Source organism: Strix uralensis, chromosome 17, assembly GCF_047716275.1.
Source record: "Strix uralensis isolate ZFMK-TIS-50842 chromosome 17, bStrUra1, whole genome shotgun sequence".
Lineage (NCBI taxonomy): Eukaryota > Metazoa > Chordata > Aves > Strigiformes > Strigidae > Strix > Strix uralensis.
This window is the reverse complement of record NC_133988.1, coordinates 6,671,927-6,688,693: the sequence shown is the minus strand read 5'-3', so window position 1 is coordinate 6,688,693 and position 16,767 is coordinate 6,671,927. Positions and strand designations below refer to the sequence as shown.

Genomic DNA, 16,767 nt, shown 5'->3' with positions numbered 1-16,767 from the left:
TCTGAATTTAGCAAAGAATTTTGTTATGCATTAGTGAGGGTGGTTTAAGTGTTGAGCATCGCAGATAAACACTGATGGTCCTTTTATCCCAGGCTAGCAGTATGGCGCTGCGAGACAGCTCTCAGAAAAATCTTACTGTGCACAAAGAGGAAAGATACAGGATGTGCACATAACTGACGTTTTTTCATGAGAAGCTGTATTAGTACAGATGCAAACTGAACTGCCTGAAGAAATGCAGTTCTATAAACAGTCTAAAATGTCTGTGTAAGGGTGAAAGTTGTTTAAAATCCTGTCATGAAAACACAGAGGGATGGCGGAACCAGGCCGTGCTAGAGGACTGCCAGTTCCCAGATACTGCCTTCACAGGATTTTACCTGGGACATGACTTCTAGCGACCAGCTATCAGTCATTGTGATAGGCTGCGTTGGGTTAGCAGGGATTTTACTGTCCTTCTCTGAAGGTCTGAGCAGTGTTGGTCCAAAGACAGTTGCAAGATTATGCAGGGACATCTTGTTAACGCTTTCCCTCTCAGCAACCCTGGCAGAAGAAACAATGAACAAGGCAGATATTTGTAAATACCTGAGTTTGGAAGTGTCCTTAAATCAGAAACCTTATTTATTCCTTTTGTAAAAAGTTTTAGATACATTCAATCAACCACTCTCCGTATGTGCCTAAAGGAACTTTATATATAAGCAAATACCTTGATCTGACACAACCACAGTCTCCAGGGACTCTACAGACATGATTTAAACTTGGAAGAGGAACTCCTGCCTACTGTCTGGCCAGGCAGAAGTGGGACAGGAATAAAGTAATCTTTTTCATCCCAGCTTTATGAATGAGAAACTGTGGCACAAAGGTTAAAAAATTTACCCAACGGCAGAACAGTCTGCAGCAGAAACACATGTAAAACCCAGATTTCCTGGATTTTAATCCAGAACCTCAGTCACAAGATTATTTTTCATCTCTCCAGTGACAGCCTCTGGTATGTACAAAACACATATGTAAATTAACACATTGTGCATGTGTTAAGCAAGCGTTTTGCATTACTATCAAACACATGGAAATACTCCTTCACAGTTACAACCGTATTACAAAGCCATAGACAAGATCAGAAAGACTAGCCGAAGCAAGGAGTTGACAACTCCAGTTAGCAGAAGTACAAAGCTGCAATTTTAAAAAATACATTATGTTAGATTGCAAACACCTTTTGAGACAGGGCTCACAAGTCCTTAAACATGGCCAAAGCTTCACAATTTATACTAAAACCTTTCCCAATCTTTGTCTCCAGATGCAGGTGCAGTTTTGCAGTGATATTGCACCAGGAATTTGCATTTGCACTAGATAAGCCCCAAGACTTTTGTTAGCCCTTTCCTCCACTTCTAATCCTGACTATGAGTGGAAATAGATTCAGGATTTAGTGCCTCACTAACTGAGTATAAGACAATAGTTGTCTGATGAGCATTCACAGCAAATCAGCAAATGCTTCTTCATTTGCATGATTCAGCACAAATTCAAGGAAAAGGCTCCCCTTTTCAAATAATGATGCTTTACACGTTAAATAGGTGTCTAAAGGATCCACATGTTACCTTTTTAAATGGTCCAGAAGGAAAAGGAATGTCACAAGGTTGGGTTCTGGAAGCGATAACAATAGATTCAACATACAGCTTTCCTTTGCAACAGGATCTGAAAGTGCTACAAGACAGAAAATAACAAAACTTCACCATAGGCAGTGAACAAGAATTTGACTGACTGCATAATTTCCCAGAAGAACAAACATGGATGGTCCCGAACGGACTGTAATTCCACCACAGGCTGGAAGGTCAGAGCTGCACATCAATACCCCACAGGACCTCTTTCCTTTATGTCATAGACACATAGAGGATCCTTTTCTCTCAAGCAGTTCAAGGGCTTTCAGATTTTCAACCGTTATGATGGTTCTCCCCTACATCAAGACAGGACGAGGTATACCCGCCCCCCGCCAAGAGGGCGTCCCCGCAAGGCCGAATGGGCCAAACAGCACGCACAGCCTCAACCAGAAGGCTGGCATTCCATTCTTTACCTACCCTTCAGAAACCTGGACATTGTCAGCTTACAAAAAAAGCACAGCAATTGCCCATATTCAAGTGCATAGGAAGATGTCGGCATTCCAATGCTCGTTTCTGAGCTCCATTTCACTTCCCTAACAGCCTGCTCCAGGCTTGTGTCCAACACTGTAAATATGTGTTTTGTATTGCTTTAGGAGCAGCCTCCTACGGAAGAGTTTGGGTTACCAAGGGTTATTTCTGCTACTACTTACCAATGCCCTCAGCAAAGTTGGGGTACAGTTCGTCTGTGAAGAGGGGTTCAGGCAGTTCCCGGAAGTACAGTTTCAAGGTGCCTGCAATGGCATTAACATCCATCTCGCTCATCATCACTGACACGTCTTTGTTATCTGAAAGAGAGAAGAGGGGAAGCAGGGTAACGAAGCTGCTGGCCTTGCATCCGTTCTTTTTCTTGCCTTGGGTCTCTTTGTTTATCCTTTGTCTTTGCCCAAATAGCTGAGAGTTTTCCTGTTTACATTTCTCCAGATGAAATGAGCTACCTTCTGACAACCGAGAGGTGCTGCACAAATGACTGCAAAGAGTTTATAGCTTTAAATCAAGTTGAGGGAACCTCACACTACCCAGGGTTAGTTATGCTGTGCCAGCGACTGCGGCCTGATCTGGCACAAGCCCTGCTTGACTGTATTTATATGCATTTCAACTTTTGTTAGCGACAACTGTTGTTATTCCAATTCCCTGCCTCTAACAGCTTAGAATAAGAGACTCCGAGGCTGTCTAACTCCCCACTGAGTGTAGCTAAAGTACACAGGCAATTCAGGGCTCATATTTCAGTTTTGTTACTATTAAGAACAACAAAACCACCCCCTTTCCCTAAAACAAACAGACCAACCAGCAGAGCCTGTGCTGGTTTCATGAAGCTTAGTGTAAAACAGCATTTATTATAAATGAAAAAAGTGAAACACCCTTACTTGCACTAGTGAAGATTTGGTAGCTTAGAGGGATTGAAAAGAAAATACAAGAAGGAAGAACTTTCACAAAATAAGTGAAGAAAAAGTGCAGGGAGGGTGAATTTGGGCAACCGGCACAGGCCTCATGACTGCTTGCATCAAAAGGGTCTGGTTTGAGCGGTCCTTGGACCATCATGTGGAGGCTGGAAGTAGGACAGAATTTGACTTTTTGCACCTCAGCAGCTTGGAGGTGTTTCATCTGCCTGATCTTGGATGCCTTTTGAGACATACATGCCCTTCTTTTAAATGCAGCACCAGTAAGGAGCCCTTTTCTGCTCAAGATCAAAGAAAGCTTTACAAAGGTTGGTCAAAATTATCTAATTTTACAATCTGCACACACCAATCTAGGCAGAGTTAAGAAGAGAACTCAGGAGCCCTGACCACCCAACTTCAGTTTTGTAAACAGCCTTCCTAGTAAACCTTAGAGCATTGTTTTTGCTGTCTTCCTTTCACAAAGCAGTCTTAATTTCAGGGACTTCTATTAATTTGAAGACCTCACAACTGTGAGGAAATTACACCTTCCGATTGCTGCCGCTTCCCCCGAGGAAGGCGTCTGCCATTTACAAAGATTTGGGAAGGGAGGCAAACCCACCATTTCATGTGTGCTGGGAAGAACAACAAATGCATTATTTAGTGTAAGGATCCATCCCATCTTGGGTTATATCTGTAGCTGAAGAATATTAATAAAATATGAAGCCAGGGTTAAAATTACTCTTGTGTAAGAATTTCTACCTCTTAATGCTTCTTGGGGAACAGAAGTTTAAAAACAGCATAGCCACCTGACCGGGGTGCAAGTTCTCACAGTGCAAAGGAAAAGATCAGACACAAATACTTACTGACATCAAAGGCAGCTTTCAAAGCCTGGATATCGGTTGCAACCCCAGAGACACGGTAGATGCCCACCTCCTCCATTCCACGCCGCTCTATCTCCTCCACACACTGGCGCACTATGTAAGGCACCTTCGATCTCTCTCTCCTTAAGAAAGCCAGACAGAAGAGTTCAGTACAGCCCACCCTCTCCATGGTCATTACCCCAGCCAGCTAGGGCTGGCTAAAATCACCCCAATGTTTTGCTGTGCAAAACTCATCTAGAAAATGGGGTGGGAGAGAGTCTGAGCTGGCAATCCAGACTGAGCTGAAACACTCCATTTAAAACTGGAGAGGGTTCTCTGACTGTCTCAGCCTGGCTCTGGCTGTTCTGCAGCTGCCCTGAGCACTTGAGCTTCTGGCTGGATCCCAGTGCCCTGAAAGTCTGTGACTCCACACAGGTAACCAGAGGATTCCCAAACAGACCTCGGATACATAGCAACGCTGTTGCTTTCCAGTTAATGCAGTTCCATAGGGAGGAAGTCCCACACTTCCCAAACTCTATAACAGAACAAACAGGTTTCTTCTGGCAAACGATTCATGACAAAAGATCAGGGGTTAAAATAATACAACAGGATCCAAAGAACTTGAACATTTCCGATTATGGAAAGGAAACGTCACTGTTCATTGGCTATGGAAATCTGTGACCCAGTCAGCTAACTACAGAGAAAAGGAGCAAGGGGTATTTCTGGAACTCAGGGAAGTAAACACCCTGGGTTTCAAAGCCTGTGTGCACACTGGTTTTTACCCCTGAAAAAAAAAAGCAGCTCAGAGAATTTACAGCATCTCCTTTCTGCAGCCACAGCCATCTACACTACTACCCGAGTGGGGCAGACTGGACTGACAAATCCCGCAGTGGGTGCAACCCACGGGCCAGTTCACTTTCCAAAAAAAAAAAAAAAAAAAACCAAAACAGAGAGAAATGTGACCCATCAGCTCACTTGGTGACAATAGCGATCTTGACCCCGAACACCCCAGTCTGTTTCCGGGATGGCATCCTTTTCAGGCTAAACTCCCGACTGGTAAACTTCACCGACAGCTTCACTTCAACCTGAATAGAAGAGAACAGCTGTTACCTTTCAAACATTTTCTTTTCTATGCTGCAATGAAGAGCAAAGAAATAAAGCACGTAAGAGGTACAGAAGCAGTGCTAACTTCTGTTTTCCATACTTACTCCATTCATTGAGATGACTGTGCGTTGCCAATCTTTGTCCTGCAATGCCTGTGGGTCCAGCTGAAAAACATGGAAGTTACTCATGAGCTAGAAACAGAGAAATCAGCTATCCTGAAAGGCTTCTGCAAGTGGGCACAGCACTACCACTTTCAGCATGCTATTTCTTTTCCACAGGAAAACACACATTCCAAGGTTTCCCAGGTTTCAGGTAATGGCACACTCAGATATTGTGCAGTTCTCTAAGCAGGGCCAATGAGGACTCACACACATGGAAAATACAGCAACGTGGGTGCAGTGTCTGCTCACCAACAAAGGCAACCTCAGTGAGCAAAATCAATGTTTGAAACCCAATAACCTCAGCTTTCATAGGACGACAGACTACATTCATTGCTGAGGCACAATAGGCACGTTAACAGCCAAATTTGTCCCATTCCATATGGCTAGGAGTCAGAAAAGGGGAGGAGAAATTTCTGAAATAACTTATTTGAAATAGAGGAAACTGTCTCCTTCTGCAGTTTTCTAGAGACAGGTGAGGTTGGATGAGTGTGAAATTACTGCACTGAAATAAGAAGCCAGGCTGAAGAACTTCATAGCTCTTGGCTACGAAGCTAATAGCTTCCAGGAAGGACTACGTTCCACTGAAGAAAAAAAGACATAATGACCCTAACAGTGACATCAAGGAAGAGAAATATGAAGTGATCCACAGAGACACAAGTAATTTTAAACAAACCAAACCCCTCTCACAATCTGACGGAGGAGAAATGGAGAAAATCAGCCCAGAAATCATGGAAAGTCCTTCCACTTCAACCTGCCTATTCCTTTTCCTTTCAACTTAAGCATGGCGGCAGGAAGAACACCTGGCCCCGCTACTGCAAGAATTCATTAAGCAGAAACAAGTCCTGAAGCAAAGCCCTGATCTCCCATTTTCAGCTTTGCTTTGAGTGGGCAGTTGTGAGGCTGGGGAGCAGCTGACTCAAGTACTCAAACATCCCCCAGCAATGCCAATACTGCCTGGGAGAGTCCAAACGCATCTGAACGTCTGGAGAACAGCACTCTGCTCAAGCTAGACTGGCAAAAGAGAAAAGAGCTGTCTGCATGGGGACTTGTATCAGCAATCAGAACCAGCCAAAGGAAGCAGACTTCCGTGCCTCCCGCGATGGCTTTGTAACACTTGGCTCTTCAACAGAGACACAGTAAGACCGGAAGGAGGCAACTGCACTAGACCCTGTGTTTTGAGTTTACTCTTGTCAGCAAACAAAAAGACACTCAGTAACTAGAGCTCTTTCTGCAGCACAGCTCCTCCCTCTCACAGAGCTCCATGCAAAAGCAGAGTTCTCTGACAGGCAGAGGTAAATGTTGAAACAACGGCAGCTGCAGTACATCCTGGGAGAGTTCAAATGCAGTCATGCTCGCGCTCTCAAATCATCAACAAACTAGCCCAATACTGCTGACAGCTACTGAGACAAGTCCCCCTACACCCTTCCCCCTCCCCAAAAAAGACAACCAGCAGAGAGAAAAATTTCTCCCTGTTTGCTCACACTGCAGAGACCCCAAGAAGCAACAGACAAGCAAGTCAGGCCAACCTTATCTCTGCGCACTTTGTTACGGACGTGAGCCCACAGCGGGACGCTGCCAGCACACACATGCTTTCCCGTCGAATTGGATCGGTTCCTGTAGGTGCAACTCTGGCAGAAATTCCTGAAGACCCCTTGTAAGGAATAGTCAGTAACCAGTAGCTCCCACATTTTGGGACTGCACAAAGGTCCAGGAGGCCAGTGGGCAGCTGTGCTTAGCTTCAGAGCTTCAGCAAACCCAAATAACAGACTGCTTGCCAACAGGGTTTGCTTATAACTCTGGTGGAACAGATCCGCCCCCGCCTCTGTGGCTGGCCAAGGTCCCTACAAGCTGGCCAGAATCTAGGTTGTTCTTCCCTGAATTTCCGTGCTGGAAGTTTGGTTTCTTTCAACAACTGCATTCTTTCCCAGAATCAAGAGGAAACCATTTCTGAAGTGTCTGGTTTCCTACGAAGAGCAACCATGCTTAGTATTCCTGAAAGCTTTATCTCCAGCTGCCTAAATAGTCATCTCGTTAAGCTGCCAAAATGGCCCTGCTGATAGACACAGCCACAGCTGATCCTCCAGCTCAGAAGCCGTTTTCCTTATGCACTTAGAATGGAGTCACTGAGAGTGTATTATTTATAGCAGGGAGAGGCTGCTTAAGACTGAAGGGGAAAGAGGGTTTTGAGTATTTGCCAAAAAGGAGTTCAGCAGGGTCCAGTTACAGTTTGTTTAAGCTAACAGGTATTACTGGTTATCTCTCAGTGATAACCACTGTACAAAATTAAAGCAAGTAAATAGCTAATAAAAAGTACAAGCCAAAGTCCTACTCTGTCTCAAGAACGGATATCATATGGCTGCAAAGGACTAGCAGAAGCAGTGTGCTGGAGCTGAGAGCTCGCAGAGACTCTTCCTTGCTGGGTAACTACTGCGAGTGTACCTGCTGCCACCTCGTGCTCCCTTCCCTCTGGACTCTGTTGCAGGGCTGGTGGGACCCCCACACACCCCACCTGCTGTTTGACTCCTGCTGGAGAACAGCTTGTATTGAGGAGACAGTTAGGGAGAACAAGGACCAGGGAGTGGGCCTGGCTGACCAGAGCCAGCCCTGCATAAATCACTGGCAATAACAACAGCAATTAAAAACAAAAAATCCCCCCCCCCCCCCGGTGCTTTTTAAATAACAAAGCAAAATGATGAAAGCTAATAAAAGAGCAAAGCTTGAATAAGCTCTCAGCAACACTGAGACAGGAAGATCAGGTCTAACAGTCTGATAAAGTCACCGTAAGACATAACAAGAGTCAACAGGAAGCTAAGAATGTCATTTAGACTTTGAGCAAGCTTTCAGTCCTGCACCCTACAGACGACTGACCTTCTAAGGCCAGCAAGAGCAGCACCGGGGAAGGGCAGCTGGAGCAGACAGGGTACAAACAGACTGAAGACAAAGAGAGTTCGCGGGTGTGATGCTCCAGCATAGAGAGGGCCTGTGACAAATGGGGTCATGCTGTCTTCTGGTCTGGTTTGGAGATCAGTGACCTGGAAGAAGGAACACTGAGTAGAATAATGCAATCTACAGACAGCGTGCCAAAAGGAGGCTGCTCTGAGCGAGCAAGCACATAGTGCTCGCTTTGCCAGCTCAAGCAGGGGGAGGCACTGTGAAATGGCTGCCTCTGCATTAATTTGACAGTGAAATGTACTGCACCTCTAAACATTTCCTTCAAACAATTGCTTGGTTTGAGTGGCAAAAGGACCTGTCCCATCTCCACTGAAACAGTGAAAAATTGTGTTGTTTCCATGACCTATGCAAATAGGACAGACGTGCTAAAACCCTCAAAGACTGTATCCCACGGGCTTGTGTGCACAGTCCCCACCAAAAGCCCATGCTGCACAGGAAAAATACAAACCAGTTTGTCTTTACTCCCCCAGCACCTCCAGCCCCCTTGTGGCCTGTTCTTTGGCACTTACAGCGGCAAGCTACATCCCCAAATTCACTAATGAATCAAGCAAATGCCTGTCTATCCTGCACAAAACACAAAAAACCAAAGCAGCTCAGCACCACAGGGATTTCTGAGTGCAAATCTCTGGCCCTCGTAGCAGCTTAGCTGAATTAAGACAGACAATTAGCGTATAGCAGTTGGGTGTAGCTGAGTGCGCAGAACACAGAGTGGTGAGGACCAGGGAGAAAGGCAAACTGAGCATGCTGGTCAATGGCAAATGCAAGCCAGGCACTAGGGAGTGTGTCTGCTCTGCCTTAGGAAACCACCACAGAGAGCCTGGTGATTATTCTTTTACCCCAGAAGAGAAAACATACAGAAAGAGAAAAAAACCAAAGAAGCATCGGTAGAAATGAAATGCCTGGGAGCAAGGACTGAGGCAACCTTAAGGTTAGTGTGTTTTATGCTATTTATTCACATTACTTCCTCCCTTTATTAAATCTCCCTGGCAACTTTACACTCCATCAATTTTTAATTGTAACTGATGTGACATACATGTTGTCAGAGTCTCACTGCTGCTGAAAACTCCCAGTCCAGCCATAACCCCATTCTTCTTAAAGCTCCCCACTGACATGTTAATCTTTCCCACCATCACCCTTTAGACATGACCCATTGCCTTCTCCATTTCCACCCTATTTTCATTGCTGGGATACTGTTCTGCATGAGCAAACTGTTTAAATGAAGTTGAGTGTGTAAAAGGTTTTCTGAGTTGACACTTGGGAGGTACAGCATGTGACAATCTGTTTTACATGGAAAACAACCTAGATGTCTGAAATAGCCATGTGCACTGCTATGAGACATCCCAGATAATTAAGCAGATAAGAGTGATTGTTTTGCATGGCAACAGAGGAATGGTGTTGCACTGCTACCACAGAATGACTGATCTAAGGTCATATCCTCCCTGATTTTCCAGCACTGCTGTGAGAGAGAAGGAAATGGTTTGCCTGAGCTGATCATGCAGAAGAAAAAACAACAAAGGAAACAGCATTTCTAGGAGGCACCGACTGGAGGAGACAGATCACAGGATGAAGTATCAGTTTACTCATGCAGTCTGTTCCCAAGGCAGAGGCCAGCTTTGCTGACATATGTGCCCACTTAGATGCAAGTGTCAGGACCAAACAAAAGGCTGCCACACTCAAAACGTATGGATGTGCCTGACACATTAAGTGCAAAATTCAAAGAGTGGAAGGGCCAGCCTTGCAAGTGCTGAAGGTAACAACAGAAAGAAAAAAAAAATTACAAATAGAGAGTCCAACATGAGAAGAGCTGATGCTTACAACTGAACTGAGACTCATGTTTCCTCCTATAAGACGATGTCCATTTCTTCCTCCCCCAAATCCCCCAGTAATTTCAGTTTCACAGTGTACCCAGGAATGGCACCTTCTCCCTGTATTTCTCATGCCCAAGATGTAACAGAAGCCCCCAGCCATGCGTGCTGGCTAGTTAAACACTGCACATCCAGTGCTGCCATTCCCAGAAAGTCTGATGAGGACTTCACTTCTACATTTACAGGAGGTTCTCCCATATTAAAACCTCGTGGTTTTATTTTTCGGGGATAAAACTTGCAGGTTGGCAAGCAACGAAGCTCTTGCCTGTAGCTATAAAAAGAGGTAAATAAAATATTCCATAGGAAAAGAAAATATGAGCAATGGGAGCTATTAAAATTGCTGCCCATTCCTGGAAGCTTCTGACCACATGGACCAATTTCCAGTCTTCCTTCCTCCAGTGCCATTATGTAACGGAGAGATTTAATAAACATTTCACAGCCAAAACAGTCCTCGTCTCCTTGATGCATTGTCTTTATCACTGCAGCTCAGAGAATTTGGTGAGTCAAAAATCCCAGCAGTGGGAAGTTGCAGATTTACAATAATACATGGCTTAACAATACATTGCAATTTAGCCAACACAGAAATTTCCCTGTTTTCATCAGCAGGAGGATGCAGACACGACTCTTCATGTTCCCAGAGTTTTTAGCTAAAGGGAATTTAGGAAAAAAAACCTCATCCAACTTCACAGACTTTACCTTTACACAAGGCAGACTTTGGCTGAATAATGACAATGCAATGACAACAACAACAAAGCAGAAAGCCCTAGATATGCTAGCAACTGTAACGTTAACAAAATTTAATGTAAAAGCACCTGGGAAAATCCTGGAAGAAAATGAGTATGAGACCAGTGACTGGAAAAGATGCTGACAGCATTAATACAGCTAACCTTCAGCCACAGATTGTATTTGATTTTGTTGTTGCATTATTATGATTTGAAAAATGGTGTTTGCTTTAAAAATAAAACTAAAACAAAATAAAAACCCTTAATAATTCTTATCAACCCAGAATCTTACCAGACTCTTACGACTTCTCTTTGCATTATTCCCTAGTGTTAAATAGTTGTGTGATGGGACAGAAATCACAGAGTTATGAGGATGTTCTGAGAGTTCACCAAGTGTCTTTACAAATTGCAAGGGGGGATTTACTGCAAGCAAGACAACTTTCACATTTGTCTTTTATTATAGAATAGAATGCAACTTTTGCACATTCATCAAAAACTTTTTTTTTTCCACTTTCCACTGTTTAGATTTCTCTAAAAGAATCAAGATGCAATTAATATTCAAGTATCACCAAAGAGTATTTTTACTTATTAAGTATAAAATGTTTTAACAGAATGTATAAGTACTGTGTATAAAAATGCCCACTCTGGTGAAAAGCAGTTGTTAAAAATTTAAAAGATTTTACTCATTTTTTAATTATTCTATGTAAAATATTTGAAAAATTTAGAGGGTCAGTGATTTCAGGGTTTTCCATTATAAGCACACAAATCTCCAGGGCATTTCAGGGCTGAAAACTTGCTCTTTTTTAGTTGCTCAACTCCACGGAAGATAAGCTTTTGTTAGCAGAAGGGACATACACATTTCTGGTTAGCCTGAGACACATACATAGGAGGCACCCTGTACTAGCATTTATTGATTTGTACGCAAGTTTTCTTTGTTTGGCAACAAAAGCTTTCCCTGAAAACAGTATGGCAGCCTCAGGGCTGCAAGGAGGGAGGGAAAGGAACAGGCCTAATGAATCTCATTTAAACAATGAACCCTCCTAGAGTAAAGGTGAGATACAATCCTGCAGGTGCTCTCAGTCAGAGCTGTTTCTGAAATCCCAGAAATGGCCTTGGCCTGTGTGACCATCACTCAGACGCTGGAGAAAGCTGTCATCCATGGAGTGATGAAGAGTGAAACGTAAATGGAGGAGAATTGGTGGTATTTTTCAGCATGCCAGAAAGCAAAAGGTATCTGGGCAGGGTCTCTGCTCTGTACAAAGAATGTGTCCTCAGAGCAAGCATTTAAACACCCTCCTAAAGCCGTGGACAGACAGTGCAACAAACTGGAAGAAGAGGGGGAACATATGTTCTCCATGTCGACCTCCACTGATGGCCTGATTTCTCCTGCATGGAGCTTTAACACTTTATCACACAGCAGCTCCCGGAGAGCAGCATCCGTTTGCAATCATCTCATCACCTCCCCTATTGTATTACAAATTTGCCACATAGACAAAGTGTCCCATGCTGATTCTCAGCGCTGGAAATCTCTCTCAGAGGCAGCCTGCTGTCATGGACACTATGCTCTGGACATGGCAGTTATCAGGACAATAAGCCAAGGCCTTGCTATCACATCAATCAGCTTCCTGCACGTACAGAAGGTAGCATTTCTTCCACATGATTTACAGAGGGGAGATAGTATATTCATTGCTTCATCTTTTGTCACAAATGGAGCATTCTCAACAGTGCCCAGGGCTCAGTGACAGTGCAGTTACTATATACTGTGCGAGAAGTTTTGAAGTTAACAGGCAAATCAGAGATCAAAATGTAAATTTTCGTGAAAAAGCATCTGTTCCATAAGGGTACTGAAATAAGCTTAGGGGACAAGGCAAGAGGGGTAAAAGCTGTTGACTTCCCACCTGTGAATCACACGGTATACCCCATAATCTGGAGGAAAATCTCCAATGCTAAGACAATCGGAAGGCAGAAAAAAACCTCCCTGATGCACTCAGGATTCAAAAGTCCTGTTATGTTTTGCAGTAAGGGTGGCAGGAATGAGTTAAGCACAGTCTTACCTGGATTTGTCCTTTCCCCATTATTCGATCTGTGCTCTCTCCATCCTCTTTGGTGAGCTTGGTTTTGTTGTAGCACTTTTCATAGCACAGAATCCGCAGAGTCTGTGAGCCTTCCAGCTCAATCTCAAACTCCTGCAGGGCACCAGGAAAGGAAAGAGCAATGAATACATCACAGCAGGACACTAGTCTCCTAATAATCAATCTAGTCTCCTTAAAACTCATCAGGAGGGAGCATTTAAGGACTGATCAAAACCTCCTCCCTAACGAGCTGGTCTAGAAACAAACTGAAATTCTATTTTGTATATGTGGTGGGGTCAAATCAGAGACTAAGATGGTTGACTCCTTAGTCAGGTTCCACTGAGTTTCAGCAAAGCATCATTTGGAGAAACAAACTCGCCCACCTTCCTTGTACTTAATTTTGCTCCCCAGCAGGTTTGAGTTGGCTGTAAACAGGCAAAATGTCTATAGCTAATTCTTCCCCCTCACAACAAATAAACAAATCCACCTCCTTCTTCAACATACTTTCATTTGTCTTTAAAAAAAAAAAAATCAAACATGCATCTGTTTAAATGATGAAATGGTGGACAAGACTCATTTGTACTGAAATGTTTGTTTAACTGTAGCTAATTCCAGATAAAATCTGCAAGCCCTGACAGCCAAATGAACCTGGCATAAAAGTGTTTTCTGAGAGGCAGCATATGCAGTGCTGAGGATGCAGCAAGTTCTTCCACTTGCGGTTTTCTGCCCATCATGCATTGATATTTGGCACATGGAACAAGTCCCATTAAGAAAAATCCAACCTACCTCATTCCAGTTGGGCTCTGTGGTATCTCTGTAAACTCTAGTTTTAGCCTTGTTCACAAAATACCCGAAAGAATCCACCTCTAATGTGCAGTACAAATCTGAGCAGGGGAGACAGGGACAGAAACTTTTAAAAATTTCTAGAATCTCCTAACTTGCATTAATTACTTCCTGGGTGTGTCTTCATTTGCATCTTCTTTGTATTAGTACCAGTAACACTGTCCAGCACAAATCTCATCATCTGGGCCAGCAGAGTTGCTTTTATGAAGCTGAAGTACCAACACAGCTGTATAAATGACCTCAGCACAGACAAGCCCTTCACCTCTACCAAGAATCAGGTGTATGCTATATCCAATATTTCCCAAATGAATCCTCAATGAGCAGAAGGTGTACACCAATGAGAAATGAAACATCCCCAGGTAGATATTGGCCCCCATCAACACATCAGAACTGGTTTCACTGAGAACAGCATCAGTATAACATCCCTCAGAGAGTAGGGTAGCAGCCAGCCATCAAAAACTCATTATCTTCATAAATTGCTTAATTATGTGGTATCTGGTGTTTTTGAAGAGCTAGTAATGAGCTGTAGACATTGTCCCTGTTTGTAGGTTATGTTGTAAGTGAAGTCAGTGGTTCAGCAGGGGGAAGGCTAACAGAAAGCACCGACATCCAGTCCACTCCTTTCCTCCTGAGGCTGCATGCGCAGCTTAGATAAGAACAGGTTCCCCAGCCACATGGCTAGGAAAGCTTTGCAGCTTTTCCTAGATTATCTTCATCAACAATTGAAAAGCATGTTTATTTCTAAGAGGTGTCCTCTTCACTATTTTTTCACCTTTTTTGATCCTTCTGTCAGATCACTCCCCTGAATTTTTACAGCTCTTTCTTCACACCAGTAATTCTGGATGTCAGAGAATGCTTTCCATTCTTTCATTGCAAAATGAAACACAGTTGAAAGAGTTCAGGATAAGGGCTGACTTGTATCTAAAACTGTTTGGTAATTAGCAAACACTGCTTAAAAAAACCACCAACAGACTAGGCCTAAAAAATAATGCTGCATGCTTGATCCTGATGTTTCTGAGAGTTAACTGTAGCATTAAAATATTGCACTCCCCTAAATTTACACCAATGCCCCCATTTCACTTCCAGTTCCCCAAATCACCTCTCCTCCTCACCATCACCCCAACTGCTGCAATCCTAAACCAGTCCACGCCGAGCTGTCACAGCCCCTGAATTATCTAACCCCTATCAATACCTCTGTGTATTACAGAACTGCAACTCACTTGAACTTTGCTTGAATCCTGTGGCAGAGTGGACAATGACATTCAGGAATCCATAGAGGCCTGGGGATTCATCATCTGTACAAAAGACCCAAGGAATTTTGTTACGTTCATAGAGGAGCCAAGAGTGAAAGACAGAGTGATGAGACTGATATTACACAGGTTGATGAGCAGAGGGTGAACTGTCCCTAAAAAGGATGGCAGGAGCACACAGCCTCGCCAGGCAGGAGCACACAGCCTCGCCATTTCAGCAAGATAGGAGACTGTTCCAGGTTCGGCGTCAGATTCACCTGTAATGCCTTCTGGCAACGCATGGCTTTTACATTTTACTTTTTACCTTCTAGGTCAGCAAGACAGCATGGAAGAAATTCAAAAGCAGAAAAAGTAAAATATAGAAGCTAAGTCTATACTAGCAGATTAAATAGTAATTTAGGATGGCCTCTGACACAGTTTTGGCCAACTAGTGTCCTTCCAAAGGATTCTCAGGCATAGTTCCAAGTTGTCCCAGGTTAGGACTCCAAGAGGCACGCCAATCCCTGGCATGATGGCTGCGTGTAAAGACCATTTAATAGTCAATGAATATATATTGGAAGATGTCCAGGAATATTTTATTCATTTAGATGAAGCCATATAATTTGAGGCTTGTATTTTTACTGTTGCAGCAAGTAACACTGGGATGACAAATTATTCTTGTTCCTGCTGCTCTCTTTGTATGCTATCATCTACTTCAACTAAACTACAAAAGTTGGGTACATATGGTCTCAGCTTTTGTTTTACAGGGACTCTCAGTTTGTAACTCATCACCAGGTTGAAGCCTGTAGCAAAAAGAAACAGTAAGAGCAGTTCTAGGGGAAATGCACAAAGGCAGGCAGAGGTAGGTTTTCACTGCAGCTGTACCATGTGAAAGCATAAACCAAAGGTCTCACCTTCCTTATTGATAGTGAGGGGAATGTTGTGGACTGTCTGAAGCTTCACACAGGAGTTTGTCAGCATCTGGAGCTCCACCGATGTGAGTGAGAAGCTTTTAAAGCCTGCCAAGGAGATTCAAAGAGGGTGGAGCTAAAACTCGAAGCAGAGGCTGGCTGCATGGTCCCTCATTCTGGGCATCCACGGCATAGCTGCTCCGAGGCCAATGCTCAGCCACAGTAGCACAGTGCCCAGGTCTGAACTGCTGCTGGAGCCCGGCTCAATGGAGGGCATATTTAGTTACTCTTTGGAGTTAAAAAGTCTCAGGATGGTTCACAGGAAACAAGGGGGGCCCTTATTTTCTTGCAAAGCCAAAAAACACCCATGTCAAAAAAGTAACTAAGTTTCTTTGGCCTGGATCCAGGTAAAAGGGTGCAGCTGTTCTCTCTACCTGGAATTGCACAGAGCTCTGATCTCCAGGGTAAATGGAAGAATTTCTCCACACACTTACTAAGTGGTCTCCCTACACATTCCCTACATGTTGCTGCATGCCCTCAGACAGGTGCAGAGACAGAAGACATCTATATGTGCTGTGGATTTCAACACACATCTCTCTTTGCAGGGAACCCTGCCCCACACTCATCCTCTGGAATCCTGCTCTCTAATAAGATCACAGTATTTGTACCAATGCCCAGCTGAGGGACACTCACATTTCTTCTGCTGCTCCCGGATGTTCTCCCTCCACTCTGCCCTTTCATAGTCCGATGAAATGAGGAACGTGTAACTCTACCCAGGAAAACAGAAGAAAATGGAGTATGCATTAGTCTGACCGACCACTGAGAGCAGGCCTGCCTGCCTCCCACCCCTCTCCAGTGGAAATTACTGGATATACTGTCCTAGTACTCCTGCCAGTTGCCCTACATCACAGCTTTGTCAGTGACAGGCAGGACTCTGGCAATGTGCCTTCTCAGCCATGTGCCAGCAGTACCAGCGTGGACTCCTGCAGTGAGAGCTTTCGCAGAGCTCCACCCTGCAAACAGCAG

General features: G+C 44.0%; 1 protein-coding gene and 1 long non-coding RNA gene across 2 annotated transcripts in view; one reads left to right on the top strand and one right to left on the bottom strand.

Moving 5' to 3' along the window:
* The window catches only part of BCR (BCR activator of RhoGEF and GTPase), a 102,629-nt gene that overhangs the window by 7,681 nt on the left and 78,181 nt on the right, over positions 1 to 16,767 (bottom strand). Inside the window, exons 12-22 of the mRNA XM_074887213.1 lie at positions 16,435 to 16,510; positions 15,745 to 15,849; positions 14,822 to 14,896; positions 13,545 to 13,642; positions 12,741 to 12,872; positions 5,091 to 5,150; positions 4,858 to 4,967; positions 3,886 to 4,025; positions 2,297 to 2,431; positions 1,587 to 1,692; positions 375 to 537 (exon numbers count right to left, since the gene is read on the bottom strand). Coding sequence (XP_074743314.1) covers positions 375 to 537; positions 1,587 to 1,692; positions 2,297 to 2,431; positions 3,886 to 4,025; positions 4,858 to 4,967; positions 5,091 to 5,150; positions 12,741 to 12,872; positions 13,545 to 13,642; positions 14,822 to 14,896; positions 15,745 to 15,849; positions 16,435 to 16,510 — 1,200 coding nt within the window. The remainder of the gene's footprint in view (positions 1 to 374; positions 538 to 1,586; positions 1,693 to 2,296; positions 2,432 to 3,885; positions 4,026 to 4,857; positions 4,968 to 5,090; positions 5,151 to 12,740; positions 12,873 to 13,544; positions 13,643 to 14,821; positions 14,897 to 15,744; positions 15,850 to 16,434; positions 16,511 to 16,767) is intronic.
* On the top strand, positions 8,525 to 10,972 carry LOC141951238 (uncharacterized). The gene is made up of 2 exons (XR_012631301.1): positions 8,525 to 9,027; positions 9,551 to 10,972. It is a non-coding gene; the product is annotated as an uncharacterized LOC141951238 (long non-coding RNA).